Source organism: Rhododendron vialii, chromosome 13a, assembly GCF_030253575.1.
Source record: "Rhododendron vialii isolate Sample 1 chromosome 13a, ASM3025357v1".
NCBI lineage: Eukaryota > Viridiplantae > Streptophyta > Magnoliopsida > Ericales > Ericaceae > Rhododendron > Rhododendron vialii.
In genome coordinates, this window is record NC_080569.1 from 8,415,640 (window position 1) to 8,432,311 (window position 16,672).

Consider the following 16,672-nt stretch of genomic DNA (forward strand, 5'->3'; position numbering starts at 1 on the left):
AATTTTGTACCATTATTTTTAGGCAACAAGTTATGATATTTTAGCTTGTTGTTCATACTAAGCAACAAATTATTAGTTAGTGAAAACAACTTAACATTTGGCAACAACTTATTGGTAGTGGAAACAGTTGGAGTGAAGTATGAATTTGAGAGGGGGAGAGAGAGAGAGAGAGAGAGAGAGAGAGAGAGAGAGAGAGAGAGAGAGAGAGAGAGAGAGAGAGAGAGAGAGAGAGAGAGAGAGAGAGAGAGAGAGAGAGAGAGAGAGAGATGAACCGCATGGTAATTTTCCTGTAAAAAGAATTTTGTGGCCAACGTTTGGGGTGAAGCAGTTGGAGTGAAGTATTTGTCCATCTTACCCCAAACAATTACTACATGGGAGGCTTTGAAAAAGGGCAAAAACGAAGAACACTTTTGTAACAAGGCTGCACAAAAGTGATCACACCAAATAAGTGCTTTGCTCTCCTTTTATATATTCGAACAAATGACTTTTTTTTGGTCACATTTTCTGGATCAAATCTTACGTGGAAGACCACGATTTTTATTACAATCAAAATCTCATATCTTACAGTTTTTCTTTGTTTAAGTCTGAGAAGCATCATAAACAATAGCACCAATGTTTGGTTGGAGCGGAGGGATGAGATTGAGCCCCAACTGGCAAAAATGTTCACAAAATGTAACGGTTCATCGATACAGAAACCGTTGTTTACCGCCTATTCAGTGACTATAGATAATAACCTGCATCGCGGCAAGAATGACACCATAAAAACAACACTGTGGTTTCATACATAAATCGAGTAAGGAATGCTTGAGAAAATTACATGACGGGAGTATATGTGGGGCAACTGCGTAGTTTACAGCAACGATTTAGCACCCTTTAACCTAAGCAGTCAAATTTTGTTCCATTTTTTCTCTGCGAATTCTACAACAATCAGTGTTTAAGCAAGAACGACCTAAGTTTCAAACTAGTTCCCCCCGCGGGATAATACCACTTAAGCGTTGATCTGTCCAGAAACTGCTCGGCATCTTCACTGCACGGTCACCGAACCATCTTGCTTCATTTTGAGGAGACTGCTCTCAATATTCCGCAATACAAGTTTATAGCTGCAACAGGGTAATTGTATTCAGGCGTCCCTTGCAAAAGTTAGGGGGGAATGATAAGCAAGAAAATAATTTGATCAAGAAAAAAAGAAAGAGATGACGATCAAGAGAACTTACGGCCGTGCAAGAACATGGTATGCTTGTGTAGCTTGTTGGAGTCGCGCTGAAAGCTGCAAAATATCTGCTGATAGTGCCTCTGCTCGGCTTTGTTCTTTAGCAAGGTAGCCCCAGAAAGAGATGCACCAACCAAAATGGTAAACGTAAGACAATCAGTTAGGCTCCGTTTGTTTGGAGGTAAAATATTTTACCTATTTTCCGGTGTTTGGTTGTGTAAAAAATAAGGAAAACATTTTACATGTAAAACATTTTCCATCAATTAGATGAAAATGACTTACCCTTAAATTTTCCGTAAGTTATTTTCCGAAATGAACCCGTTGCCTTATACTGCAATTCTCACTACTCAGTTTTCTCGATCGTCCACGTCCAATTCCAATAATCTCATATCTCTTCACTGTTTAAGCTCGCTATCTCTCTCTCAACTATTTTGTTGATTTCTGAAAATATTTTCAAGTGCCAACCAAACACCAAAAAATAAAAATTTGAAGTTTGTTTTTTGAAAAAACATTTTACATCAAAACAAACGGAGCCTTAATTTAAAACGAACTAAAAACCTAAAATTAACATAACAAAAGGCAGAGACAAAAGACCAAAGAAGCCTCGACCAACTAGCTTATCCCATGAGCCGCTCAAAACAAAAAAAAAACTAGCTTATCCCATGAGAAACATGATACTCATATATGTGCCAAAGACAACTAGATCTACAAGCATCAGTCCAAAGAGTTAATTGAAGGAAGACATTTTCTTGACCTAGAAAATGATATTCATACTCCAGATTTTTGTAAAGGACCAAGTAAAATACAGATATTAGTTAATTTCTTTCGTGAGCGACCTATTTAAGAAATTCTACAAAGTGAACTATTTAGAACAAATGATGGGCTTCAGATGGATTAATGCATTTGGGTGGTGTTAGTTTCATCTTTATGATATGATTATGTAGAGAAACGTGTGGTTTCTGAACCCGTTGAGGCGGGAATCCAAGAATTTTACCATCCGATGGCTACTGATGTCCCGATTATTATTTAATTTCTTTCGTGAGCGACCTATTTAAAAAACTCTACAAAGTGAACTGTTTAGAACAAATGACGGGCTTTAGATGGATCCCATCAAGATACACTAACAATAGTAATTTCAACTTTGGCACATGAGAGGGTCATAGCATATCCCAATCCCATGAGCTAAGAGCATTACCGGACAATCTTATTTTCTGGGGTGGTTGTGAAGAATTTAATTCCCCAAACTCTGAGTCTAGTTTGAAGTCATTGGCCAAGTGAGAAAGAGGGCCAAAACTCTCTATATAAATAAACACACTACTAGGTCACGAGCACTCCGCTAGACCAGTACCCCTTGTGAGTGCTTGCTAGGTTTAGAGATGAAGTTGGAGTACACTTCTTGTGTCCTCGTTTTCCTTCTGGTGGTGGCGGAGACGCCAAGCACCGCCGAGGATGTTGTTGATGATCCTAAAACCCAGTATGGTGGTGGTGGTGGTTATTACTATCCACCACCTGTTGGGACACCTTTAGTCCCTTTTGACTCACTACCAAAAGAACACCATCCACCACATCATGAACACCATCACAAACACAAATATCCGCCACCATCTCGTGGTTACTCTCTACCTTATCGCGGTTATGTTCTGACCTCTCATGGTTACCATCCACCTCACTCTTGGGGTTTTACACCACCTCACTCTTGGGGTTATACACCACCTCACTCATGGGGTTATACACCGCCCTCTCACGGTTACCAACTTCCTCCCTCTTGGGGTTATACACCGCCCTCTCATGGCTACCAACCGCCATCCTACCCTTATACACCTCCCTCTCCGGCGTACACTCCTCCCTATGGAGGTTACCCACCACCCTCTTACGAATGCCCTCCACCTTCTCGAGGGTATCCGCCACCATCTGGCGGTTACTCTCCACCTTCTGGCGGTTACTCTCCACCTTCTGGCGGTTATGTTCCGCCCTCTCACAGTTACTATCCTCCTCCCTCTTGGGGTTATACACCGCCTCCTTATGGTCATTCGCCACCCTCCTGTGGCAACCCATGCATGCCCAAGGCCCAGGCACCACCACAAACCACCGCACACTCCCGAGGCCACATCACCGCATCACCACTACAAACCACCACACACTCCCAAGGCCCCATCACCGCATCACCACCATAAACCGCCACCCACCCACGGCTACCTGCCACCGTCTTATGTACATCCACCCCCATCTTACCATCATACGCCTCCTTATCATAAGCATCCTCCTCCATCCAAGTACCCACTGCCCTCTCCTCAATACCCTCCATCTCAAAAGCAGCCGCCACCAACGCCATACTTTACGCCTTCACCTCCTAAAGGGAAGCCGTCACCACCGTACAAGCAGCAGCCACCAACTCCATACAAGCAACCGTCACCACCGTCGCCATATTACCAGCCATCACCGCCGTCGAAGTTGCCGCCGAGTCCGTATGCCAAGCAGCCGTAGTATTAAAAGCCACCTCCGGTCCAGCCTTAATACTTGAGCTTGATTGTGATGAGTCTGAATAATCAAGTACTGTCTTCTTTTCTATCGTGTTTTTGTTTCAAGTGTTAAAAAAGAATGACTAGGAAATGGTTAATATTGTGTAATGATCAGCAACTATATATGCTTTTGAATTTACTTTAGTTTGATTTTCATGCGGTTTGCTATGCCATGTTCAATTCAAACACGTTTGTTTCTTCTCGCGGAAAAAGCTCCAGGAAAAAAACAGAAAACTGAACAAAAAGCTTCGTTCACAATAATCACCAACTAGAGGCCGAGGAACACACGATGCGTGTACATTGTGCATGTCAAATTTTGACGTGATATGAAAAATTTGACCTACGCCCGGCCTTTAGTTGGAATTAAAGACCCAATATCTCTTTTTGGAAAATAATGGCCTAGGACGTGTTTTGATAATTAATACTCGCCAAAAACATTTTCAGCATTAACTAGGGGTGAGCATGGACCGAATTAGTCCGGTTTTATAGTAATCCAAAAACCAAACCACTACATGCGGATTGTGAATTGAGAGAACCAAACGAACCCATAAAATTCATAGAACCAAACCAATTCAAAGGCGGTTCGGTTTTGAACCATGGTTCGGTTGAAATTGAGTTATCATTCCCATAAACTATTTAAAGTATATAAAATTACATAGATAAGTTAAACCAAAACTTATATTAAAATCATCGAAACTCACAAACATCAACCAACTAAATAAGACTAGAATACAAAAAATTGGTGAATGAATAGGGCCATGGAATAAAGTATTAGATTAAGAAATTAGTTACTGAAAAATACAGTAAGAGTGAAAAATTTATGGTGGCTGATAATGCCACCACGACAACTTTTTTTAAGGCCACGACTGTTCCTTTTTTCTGACAACATTATCCCTTTGACATTTGTTCCATTAATCCATTAGTTATCTTCTTTTCACCGCTATGTTTCTCACCACTTCCTCTCTGTTTATCGCCGACCGGCCACTTTCTCTCTTTAACCCCGTTCATCGGAGGCCACTGATCCAAGGTGAGGATTCAAGATGTTCTCTTTCATCAGTTTCAGGACTCACGTTTCCGTAGAAAATACAAATCATAGCCAACGGTAATCCTTGAGTCAGAACAGATGAAACAAATTAAATGGAACGATAATCTTTGAATCAAGCAATACCTCAATCAATTTATTGTACTTAATCTCAAAAGAATCACAAAGGCTTGGTTTGGAAAATGAACATAATTTGAAGACATAGGATTCAGAGAAAAATTTCACAAATGGGTTTGCTTTTACTTTCGTCTTCATCCTCTCCGCAATGGAGAATCGGTTCAGATTTGGAGAAAAAGAGAACACATGTTAATATCACTCCATACTGGGGAGAGATGATCAGCGAAAATAGACAGAATATGGTGTGAAGGAGTAGAGTTGGATCTTGCGGTAGTTTCATATTTTGGAATTGACAGTGGATCGATCATCAATAAAGACGGCTAAAGACAGTCAGAGAAGAGACAGAGGAGATGGAAGTGGGTTTCTTGCCGATAAGTTGAAGAGAGAGAAGGAAAGAGGGGTAAAGTTGTAATGAACAGTCTATTAGTCGTGGCATTAAAAAAAAGGCTCGTGGCATTAACGGTATTGACTAAGCCCAAACTGTAAACGTTTAGTGTATTGAAATTATAGGAATAAGCTATAATATATAGAAGTTTAGAAAATTAATATTGGAAGTGAAAAAATAGGGTGGTGGAGCTTAGATAATTAGGAAGTTAAGTTTATTTAGTGTATCTAAACAAATTATATATATGTACATATATCACACGGTTTGGAACTAGAACTGTTAACGTAAAACCACAAACCAAACTATTAAACACGGTTTCTATTTTTTTTAAATCGAGACCAAACCCTATTATTAAAAAACCAAACCAAATCATTCGGTTTGGATTGGTTTGGACTGGATTAACGGTTTCATGGTTATTTTGCTCACCCCTAGCATTAACAAATGTTCTCAGCATATTCTTGGCGGGTATTAGTTATCAAAACACGTCCTGAGCCATCTCTTTTTTGACGTAATTTGGGCTGGGAAAAAAAGACATGTTTACCTATTTTCCTGAATTTCAAGAAACAGGTCAACTACGCAAACAAGGACAATGCGGCTTGTGAAATTGTAATAAAATCAAACGCGATAGCAAGAACAAAATCGAAGACTAATGAAAGAGATTTTTCCATCAAACTTTAATGGAGCATCGACACATAAAAAAAAATCGTTGATGCAAGGCATACCGATAACAAACGTAAATCAAACGTAAATGACTTAGAAAATAAACTCAGACAAAAATTTAGAGCCAAAGAAATATAAGTTCTTTGATTTGTTGGAGAGAGTTTACAATGAAGCCTAAATGGACTATTTATTGGAAAATAAAAAAAAATGTAGGAAATAACTTCCAAGTGTGTAGGACAATGCAATGTGTCTTTTCAACTTCTAGATGAATAGAGATACGCCAAGTGTAAGAAATAATATTAAGACGAATACATAATAATAACAACAAAATAGGTAGCTTGCTCGTAATTGCTACCTTTCTGTTGATATCGACAGGCGGGTAAAATGTGGTGTAAACAAGACTCAGTCACTCGTTAATTGGGAGCATGTGATGCTATTAATGTTTGTTTAACTTTGCAAAGTTAGTTTACAATTTACATCATTGAAAGAAAGCAGATAGCATGTGAAGATGAAAAAGTAAAAGACCTCAATTGTCTAGGAGTGTAACCAAAGCCTCTAAAAATTCGAATTAATTAGTGGTTCCCTTCTCTTGCCTCAACCCTATGCCATTAAAGACACCAAAATAAGTATGGCACAAAAAGTACACTAAGAAGGTGATAAAATAAGGATGACACAAAAAGTGAAAAGAGTAGGTGGTAAAATAAAGATGGTCACAAAAAGTACATTACCTTTCAAAAGGAAATTTTGTACCGTTATTTTCAAGCAACAAATTATAATATTTTAACTTGTTGTTCACACTAAGCAACAAACTATTGGTTAATAAAAATAACTTGACATTTGGCAGCAACAACTTATTAGCAGTGGAAACAACTTGATATTTTTTTACTCACATACCCATCTGCAACTTAGGAGTATTTGTTAATGGAAACAACTTATTTTTCAACAACTTATTGGTTAGTGTAAACAACTAACAACTTGTCAATAATAAGTTCTTTCTCAAAAGAACACTTTTGTAACAAGGCTACACAAAAATGGTCACACCAAATAGGTGCTCTGCTCTCTCTTTATATATTAAAATAGATGACTTTTTTTTCTCACATTTTCTGGATCAAATCTTACGTGGAAGACCACGATTTTTATTACAATCAAAATCATTTCTTACTGTTTTTCTTTGTTAAGTCTGAGAAGCATCATAAACAATAGCACCTATGTTTGGTTGGTGCGGAGGGATGAGATTGAGCCCCAACTAGCAAAAATGTTCACAAAATGTAACAGTTCATCGATACAGAAACCGACCACAAAATTGACAGAAAACAACAACAATTATTAGAAATGGACCCATCCTTTGTTTACCGCCAATTCAGTGACTATAGATAATAACTTGCATCGCGACAACAATGACCATAAAAACAACACTGTGGTTTCATACTTAAATTGAGTAAGGTATGTTTGTGAAAATTACATGATGGGAGTATATGTGGGGCAACTGCGTAGTTTACAGCAACGATTTAGCACCCTTTAACCTAAGCAGTCAAATTTAGTTCCATTTTTTCTCTGTGAATTCTACAACAATCAGTGATTCAGCAAAAACAACCTAAGTTTCAAACTAGTTCCCCCCGCGGGATAATACCACGTAAGCGTTGATCTGTCCAGAAACTGCTCAACATCTTCACTGCACAGTCACCGAACCATCTTGCTTCATTTTGAGGAGACTGCTCTCAATATTCCGCAATACAGGTTTATAGCTGCAACAGGGTAATTGTATTCGGGTGTTGCTTGCAAAAGTTAGGGGGGAATGATAAACAAGAAAATAATTTGATCAAGAAAAAAAGAAAGAGATGGCGATCAAGAGAACTTACAGCCGCGCAAGACCATGGTATGCTTGTGTAGCTTGTTGGAGTCGCGCTGAAAGCTGCAAAACGTCTGCTGATAGTGCCTCTGCTCTGCTTTGTTCTTTAGCAAGGTAGCCCTAGAAAGAGATACACCAACCAAAATGGTAAACATAAGACAATCAGTTAATTTAAAATGAGCTAAAAACCTAAAATTAACATAACAAAGGGCAGAGACAAAAGACCAAAGAAGCCTCGACCAACTAGCTTATCCCATGAGCCGTTCAAAACAAAAAAACTACCTTTTCCCATGAGAAACATGATACTCATATATGTGTCAAAGACAACTAGATCTACAAGCATCAGTCCAAAGAGTTAATTGAAGGAAGAAATTTTCTTGCCCTAGAAAATGATATTCATACTCCAGTTTTTTTGTAAGAGACCAAGTTAAATACGAATATTAATTCCCTTTTTTTTTTTTGATTGGCAAAAGATGAATATTATTAGAAAACGGGGAAAGGGAAAGGGGATCCAACAAAAAGTTCGACAATACACCAAAAGGGCAGAGCCCATAACACCCAAGGGTCTACCAGGAATATTAATTCCCTTTTCCTTCTCACATACGCTACACAGTGAACGCCTACAATACTGCATGCATATAAACACCAAAAGGGGAGGTATTATCTTCAGCCCTAAGACCGACCTTGAGGGAAAGAATTTCCGCTGCGTACGCCTGGGGAACAGTCTCATTCCCCACCTCTTTTGTTGCTTCCAGCAGGCTTTTCTGCGTCTCCATGCCATTGAATGGCGGTGTACTAGTCTGTTCTGTTCTCAACTTATCTAGCATGCTACGGAGCTCCTCATTTTGCTTAAGACAGTCTTTCACCTGTCATAACCATGTCATGCCTATCAATAATTTTGAAAAGGAAAGATATATGATTTCGTGATATAAAGGCAAGAGGTATGCCTATGTACAAAGAATTGTATGGATTGTCAATTCTGCAAACCACAAGAATAGTAAATGAAAGGAAGATAGGTGTCCTAGTTACAAGTCTTGTAGATAGTAGATCCCATGTAGCTTCAACGTGCATCCACCTCTTTTTCAAGAACAATAGCAAGGCAAATCCAAATTGTTTGGAATTTTGTCTACGAGCATGATAGCTAACACTTCTTTGCAAATGTGTGCAGTATTTTCCAAATATTCAAGTCATATTTTAGATATTGTTCATAATTGCGAATTTGCAACATATTCTCCATTTTCAAACTTCCACTGCGGAACAATTCTCCAACTTAAAGTGATGAAACTTCAACAATATCAATCGGTAAGAGAGAAGACCAATAAGTCGAATAATAATACTATAAAAGATAAGGCACGCACAAAAGATAAAGAAGTTAATGATTCTCGTTCATTTGACCAGGGAGTTTGGATAATGGATACGTGCAGGGAAAGAAAAATGAAGTGAACAAGCAAGATTCATTTCTTTTTTCCCTTTCATTTTCCTTCCCGTTCATAAATCCTGAATGAAATGAAAGCCAAAAAACTCAGTGAACAACTGTTTCTGTCCATCTGCAGAATAGATAGATGATACCGCCAAAGTAAATACTGTACCACAATCAACATTGTCCAGCATTAATTGAAAACCACCTTAGCCTAAAGATCCATAACAAACGTGTTGAAAGCATACCAAATCTGCAAACCAGGTTCTGTCAAACCTTCAGCACTAAAGTACCTGATTCTCCCAGTGCACTACCACATCCATTGCGTCTTGATAAGCAGATGAAAGGTTAGAATTCTCCTCAAAAAGCTTCTCTATCTCTGAAGATTGTGAATCAATCTGCCAATAGAAATCAGAAGCAAAAGTGTTTAACCAAAAAAATAGAAGAAGCAATAGTGAACAATTATAGTCAGGTCAATGGCTGCATTGAAATTTGAAAGATTTGAAAAGGATCTACCTCCATTAGCAGTTTCTGTCTGCTGCTCTCCAATCTCTCCACCACCACTGCCATATCATGCAATTGCTTCTCAAGTCTCTCCTTGTCTTCCTGCAAAATGTAGAAAAGATGGATAAATTAAGCATAACAACTACTAAATCTCAGGCTAACAATTAAATCAGAAGGCTTTGGTCAAGGATCATTTGGAACTAAATTTGAGGAAATTATTCACAGAAAGTGCCAAATATTGCTGCTTCAGCTGGACAGTCGATGTTGTAAATACACTAAAAGATAGTCACTTCTATAATACTAGTCCACTACTCATAGCACAAGTATAGAGGTAATATTCAGCCTTTTGCAGGATATATATCCCCTCAAAATCATGCTTGAGTTTTCCTGGTATCAAAAACTTATCTATTGAAGTATATAACCAAAGACTCTCACTCACCACTGAAAATGCCCTCTGAGCAGCTTTCACTGAAACTTCTTCTGCAATGCACAGAATAGGTCATTAGAAGAGAAGGGGAGGTCCCCAAACAAAAAAAGGCACAAATGATGATAAAAATTGTTAATAAGTGGCACTCCTGATAATGGACATCAAAGCCAGCAGACAAAGAATCAAATTTAACAATAAGTGACAGATCCTGTAATTCAAAGTAAAATCCTCTGATATCGACAATATAAAATTTGTTGCTCGAGTTGTTCGTTGCGCTGTACACTAAATTGTAACAATTTGCAAAACCAAATCCCACTCCCTTCCAATATAAAACACAAATAAAAATTGAAATTGCAGTCATTCCCCCTGGCGACTGGTAAGTGCCCTTACTTGCGATGATGATGGTTCAAGAAACATCACTTTTGTCCGATAAGTCTAAGCGTCATTGTCAAGATACAGGGGACCAATCGGTGAGATAAGCATGACCTCAGAGAAAATCGGGGTCCTCGGGGATAACAGGTGACATTAACCAACCTTAAAGCCTAGCCTTTCGGCTTCATAGCACCTCTATTCATGACCCAAAAGGTATACCCTTCAGTCATACCCCTATGAATGTGCAAGACTATTACAAACCTACTTTGTTAAATGAAAGAGAGCCTCAGAGGAGCAGGATTTCAAGTCGATGACTCATCCATAAAAATTAATAAATAAGTCATGAGGTATCTAAAAAAGAAATGGATTAGCTTGTTGAGATCCAAATTTCCTTTTTCACTTAATGGCTGTAGGGCCGTAGGTAAGTACTACTGCAAGTTATATGGATACCTGAGGTCCTTTTGGAGATAACTGCAAGTTTCTCTTCCAACTCCTGCTTTTCAGAGACGAGGGAAGACATCCGAGCTTGTTCCTCTGCCAAATGTTGTTGCTCTTGCTGCCTCAGCAGTGACTCTTGCTATCATTTTGACCAATCATGAGCCGCACATCACGAGAAATTTCCAAGTACAAATCAGAGAATTACAAGGGCTCCCAAGATCTAACCTCCAACTGGGATTTCAAACTGGCTAGCTCTTTTTCCATGGATTGCATGTAATCTGGTGAAATTCCCATTGTGGTTATGCCACCGAGTGGACCACTCATTGCTTGTTGCTGCATTGAATTTAATTCTGCTCTCAGAGCTGCTGCATCTTCTTCTGCCTGTAGCCAGAACTAATAAGCAATACAATAAAACTGGTACCTACTGAAAAAATCTAATATAACAACTTGCATACACGGTATTGTTCTTCTTCAGCTTCCTTTAAACGTTTCTTGATGGTTCGAAGTTGGGCTGAGAGATCCTCCTACACTAAATGTCAGAGTCCGTTGGTGAAGAACAGAGAAAAAACAATGTCCAATAACAAATAACTGCAACAATAGTGAAAAAATGGTGTGTACCCGAGCAACAACTGCAGCATCTTTTTCCATTGCCACATCCTTGAGAGCTTTTCGCAAGGATGGCACAGTATTCTGTTCCTGGACATGAAAATTTGTTTAAAAATAAAGAATGTATTCAGCATATCTGCATTCAAAAACTACATCGGTCATATGACTCATTTGGCTGATCAAAGTTCAAGTTGCAAAGTAGATGTCAGGCAGAGAAATAACACACATGTTGATAAGAAAGAGTAGAATGATCAAATTCAAATAAGAGTAGACATTCTGGCAACAACTTAATTAACCAGAAATTTGGAAAATATGATCAGCAATTCACTTCATATTGCAAGGGTTGAGAATTTGGATTGCAGCTTTTATCAGTTTTATCATAGAAAAATTAACCGAATACACCAGCCACAATGTGGCTCATAATATTTAACCATAAGCAATGTCCACTATTATTTTGTATTTTATTGAGAGACAATAGAAGTGATCACTGCTAAATGTATCCCAAACCCTGCTATTAATAATCTCCTGGTCCGTACAACCCCAGCAACCAACCTAATCACATATACTGATAGAAACATGAAGGGAAAATCATCAGATGCTGCAAATTGACATCAGATATCTGTTTATAATGGGTCCAATTCTTCTCAAGGGTGGTTTATTTTCCCATCCAGTCATCCACAATTGAGATATCAAGCTCATAATAACAAATATAATACTTTCAATGTGATATGAATGGGTATAAAATCCATGGTTGTGCTTTACCAGATCATTTATACGCTTTTGCAGCACATGATTCTCCGCCTCCGTTGTCTGGAGCTAAAAGGAGAAAGAAATCAGCAGGATAAAACATTAGCAAAGTTCTCATTTGGAACATTAGTACGTCTTTCTGCATTCATAATACCATAGTGACATACCTTCGAGATCAATTTTACATTATCTTCTTCCAATTCCATATTCTTTCTATGCAGGTCTTTCAGCTGAGATACTAGACCAGTAACATCACTCTGGAATAGAGCTTAAAGGATTGTCAGTTTTGTTGGCAAAATACCAAAACAAACAAATGAATAACAGCATCCATTGTTCTTCCATCCAAATTCAATAAAGCTCCCCAGGGCCACGGTTTTCTGGTCACTGTTTACCCAATTCACAGCCAATTTTTATGAATAGGAAAGCTAGGTGTACCATAGAAAAGGTTATGCATTTTTTGGAGTATGCTACGCATATTTTTGGTGTATGTTATGCATTTTTCTGGTTACTCAGGCACGGGGACACCTTGGAACTATCTGGTCCACAGTTTTGGAGGATGGTACACATTTTTGGTGCATGGTACGCATACTTTTTAACTCAATGATGACGGATTTTTTTGGTATTACCGTATTAGTTGCTCGTTTCTTCTCTGAAGTTACGAATAGAAGTGTACGGTAAAACAAAAATAGTTACGCTCTTTTTTTATGCATTTTCTTGGTAACCAAAATTTTTATCACCTATTTTTTTCCCCCCTGAATAAACACATGATATGACCACAAAATCGTCCAATAGAGTTGCCTATTCCAGATACATGTACCGAAGTGACATGATAATCCCTCAGAGAGAGAGAGAGAGAGAGAATTAAAAATACCTCTGACAGTCGACCGCCGCTCTCTGATTTCTTAATTCCCATGCCATCTGTTCGTAAAAAGCATCCAAACGAAACAAGAAAACCGGAACTTTAACGTACACACTAATAACGATATTGGAGAAACCAACGAAAATGAAGGAAGAATTCTAGCAAATAATACCATCGGAATTCGAAGCACTGGTGAGATCGGGCCCGGATGAGGTCTTGACTAGTCTCTCTGCTGCTCTCTTTTGTCGAATTTCTTGCAACTGCCAAAAAAAGGATGTAATTCAGCAAAATAATCGTTCACAGGTCGAAATACTAACTGTTTCGAGGGATGAGGAAAGAGACGGGATTGGATCTGCACCGTTCGTCGACCAAGAGACGCGTGATGTGCGTCCATGTTGATAAATAGCGGTGAATTTGCCTTCGCAGAAGCAGAGAGAGAGAGAGAGAGAGAAGAGATCTTCCCTGAGTTTTTCGCGATCGGTCGGATCACGGCCGCCGAGCCTTTTAGCCCGATAGGGGGAAGAAACGGGGCATTAGATTATTGACTTGGGCTGGGCTGGGCTGGACTTCGTATAATAAGAGACCAAATAAAGCAGTCCAGGCCCGTCTAGCAGTAGTAGTAAAGCAGTCCAGCCCATTGGTTCTCTTTTCCTTAATTTATTTAGGTTTAAATAGCTATTTTTAAATTTCCAAAACGGGAAGAAAAAAAATCTAACCAAATTCTATAGAAGAAAACCAAATAACTTAAAAAAAAAAAAAAAAGCAGACAAAGCATATGGCTATGTTTGGTTTTGGGACTAGTTGCCATGGGATTAGTCTCACTATAAACAAAACACTCATCTACAATAACAATAGGAGATTTTAAGGTTTTGATATAAAACTATTGAACGTGGACCGACATTAGTCCCCAAAGCCAGGTCCAATTTTTTTTTTTTTTTTAACTATTTCATGTGCAGGCACTTAGACCATCACCAACGGAAGAGCCATTTTCGAAGCCAAAGCCATATTTTGACTTTTAGACCAAAATTCTCTCCTTCAATAGGGAAGCCAATTTGGGAGCTGCAAAATGGCTTGGCCATAAAAATGGCCTAGACCATTTTTTGCAAGGGTTGTGATCTAATTGCTCTTGAGAGAAATTCAACGAATGTGATCTAACGTCTGCAAGTGGTACACGAACAAATTAATAATGCTTCAACACCATTAGAGCATTTTTTTTTTTTTTTGCAAATTTTGACAAAATAAACACTTTTTAGAACATCTCCAGTCTTCACCCATTTTTTTCCCCAAATTTAAGTCAAATTTGGATAAAAACCCATTTGGGGTAGGCGATGTTCCAATCATCAAACCCAAATTTTAGCCATATATATTTATTTTTTATTTTTTAATGACAGAATGGTAAATAGAGCCAATCAAAACAGATCATGTCTCCACCTTCTTCTTCGTTTGCTCACAATCAAAATAACCACTTTCTCTTTCTACATCTTCTTCTTCGTATGCACCTCCAGCAACGATCGGCGTCCAGTTTCAAGCAACACAAAGCTTTGATGAACAAAGATCAGATGACAAATCTAGCGAAGACAGCTTCAACAGTCGGTAACTCACCGACTCAAGCAAAGGTCGACCGGCTCCGACGAAATACAGAAGCTCCAGCTAGGTCTCTCTCTCTAACTAGCCGTTGCAAAAAATGGATCAAGATAAAAATTGTCTCAGATTTGGGAAAAGAATGGATAAAACCCAAAATAGAAAAGGGGTTAAGATAAAGGATTAGAGATGAATTTTTGTGATTTTTACCCAATTTTTAAATTTGAATATTAAAATGGATCAAGACTGAAAATGCTCTAACCAGCCAAAAAAAATGGCTATGGCTCTTTAAAAATACAATAATTCTAGTGACTCTAGTGTGTGTATGGGGCCCACCACTCATGTGAGTGTGGATGTCTGTTTGGGTGTGAAAATGGGTGTGATACTAGCACCACTCTTAAAAATAACCAGAACTATCGGAGATGCTCTTATGTGCTAACGAAAAATCAGCATTCGATTTCCGTGATACAAGCTGCTTCAAATCAAAGTTTAGAACACTTTTTTAAGGAATCTTTTAGCTTTATTGGTAGCGTACCTAAAAGCTTCTGTACTGTACTGTCTTTTTCAAAATGAAATTCGGGTTTGCAAATATCTTGGGCCCATGAGATTTCGGTGTTACTACTGCATTTGAAATAAAGAAAGATAGGAATGATTAACACATACCTGTCAAACAGGTGCCCCTTGTCCTTCATAATAATTCATCTAAGCACTTTGACATTACTATTAAGTTTGGAAATTAGTGTTTAAAACACTCCCATTAAGCACCCTGAGGTTATGTCACAATCCCATTTGCTTTGGATTGCTTTTGACAGTGAGCCAGAAAATGAAGAGCAAAAAGGCCTGTTTTTGCATCCCAAGCTTGAAGAAGAAGTCCAAGGCTGTATCGTCATCGGAGGAGGAGAAATCATCTTCCCACCCGAAACCTCGCGGCAAAAGTAGAAGGAATGTTACTACAGATGCCTTTCGTGATCATGATGAAGCCGGCCACGGTACTACCGGAGCGACCAATACCAGCAGCGTGGATGCCGGGGCAGCTGTTGCGGTGATGGGCGCGGCCTCCGCCATGGGTGGTAGCGCGTGGGGTGGTTCTCACGGCGAAGGCGGAGGCGGTGATGGCTGAAGCGGTGCTCGCCGGCCGATGGTGGATTTTTGTTGGGTGTTGTTTGCCATGAATTGGGTTTTCCAGATGAGGAAATAATGTTTGTTGTTACTTTTCTACCCTTTTGCTTTTGTGCTCTGGCTTTCCCGTGTTTCCATCTTTTCTTTTGTTTGATGTTGGTGTCAATGGTGTGGAGTTCTCAGGGTTGTTTTCGGATTTTACTACTATCTATTTTCACTGGCAAAAGTTTTCTCCTTGTGGTTCTTGGAATTTGGAAACATTATTCTAGGCTTCGATTTTTTTCCCTCCATGATGACCCAAAGAGGACCAATCAGGCGTACTAATACGTGAGCGTGAGTGTAAAAACGTCTTTAAAACACATTTCAAGCTATTAAGATTTGCAAGAATGGGTATTAGAGTGCGAGCATAGAATAAGAATGAAAATTGGGAGCAGAAGCATAAAGTGATTTAGGAAGGAAAAGAGAGCGCACCAAAATTGGAGTAATAAAGGATATTATCTAACAAAATTAAAGTTGTTTCTCTCATTTATTTAATAGCGTAAATTAGTAGAATTGGCAGATTGTGTTTGAAAGAGACATGTGGGTACAGGGGCGGACCCGTGATTTAGTTACAGTGGGTCAAATAGCTACAATACATATAATTTGGGACAATACTATTCACATAACAATTTAAATACACCAATTCACACAATCTCTCACATACATGTGGGGCTCACACATAGTAATGTGTTTGGAGCCCCACATGTATGTGAGAAATTGTATTTGATGTTGTGTTTAAATTGCTGTATGTATAACATTTTTGTATAATTTGTCTATGCTT

General features: G+C 38.7%; 1 protein-coding gene across 3 annotated transcripts; it reads right to left on the reverse strand.

The window, feature by feature from the left end:
• Positions 1-755: 755 nt before the first annotated feature.
• Positions 756-13,678, reverse strand: LOC131315185 (uncharacterized). Of its 3 annotated transcripts, none has more exons than XM_058344294.1 (15): positions 13,511-13,678; positions 13,325-13,412; positions 13,165-13,211; positions 12,461-12,550; positions 12,309-12,362; positions 11,559-11,636; positions 11,396-11,464; positions 11,166-11,321; positions 10,953-11,079; positions 10,143-10,183; positions 9,716-9,805; positions 9,493-9,597; positions 8,466-8,648; positions 7,793-7,902; positions 756-1,100 (listed from the first exon to the last, which is right to left on the reverse strand). In XM_058344294.1, exons 1-15 carry the CDS (start codon positions 13,544-13,546, stop codon positions 1,025-1,027), a joined length of 1,350 nt encoding a protein of 449 aa, XP_058200277.1. In that variant the 5' UTR covers positions 13,547-13,678; the 3' UTR covers positions 756-1,024. The 3 variants fall into 3 exon arrangements, with proteins under 3 accessions (XP_058200277.1, XP_058200278.1, XP_058200276.1); XM_058344295.1 differs by lacking the exon at positions 756-1,100 and adding an exon at positions 7,338-7,678 and having other exon boundaries at positions 11,559-11,630; XM_058344293.1 differs by lacking the exon at positions 756-1,100 and adding an exon at positions 7,338-7,678.
• Positions 13,679-16,672: the final 2,994 nt, after the last annotated feature.

Coding starts and splice junctions, on each gene's coding strand:
- LOC131315185 (XM_058344294.1), bottom strand. CDS start 13,546: ATGGACGCACATCACGCGTCTCTTGGTCGACGAACG. Junction 10,184..10,952: donor TATCTCCAAAAGGACCTCAG/GTATCCATATAA, acceptor TGTGCATTGCAG/AAGAAGTTTCAGTGAAAGCT. Junction 8,649..9,492: donor TAGTGCACTGGGAGAATCAG/GTACTTTAGTGC, acceptor TGGTTATGACAG/GTGAAAGACTGTCTTAAGCA.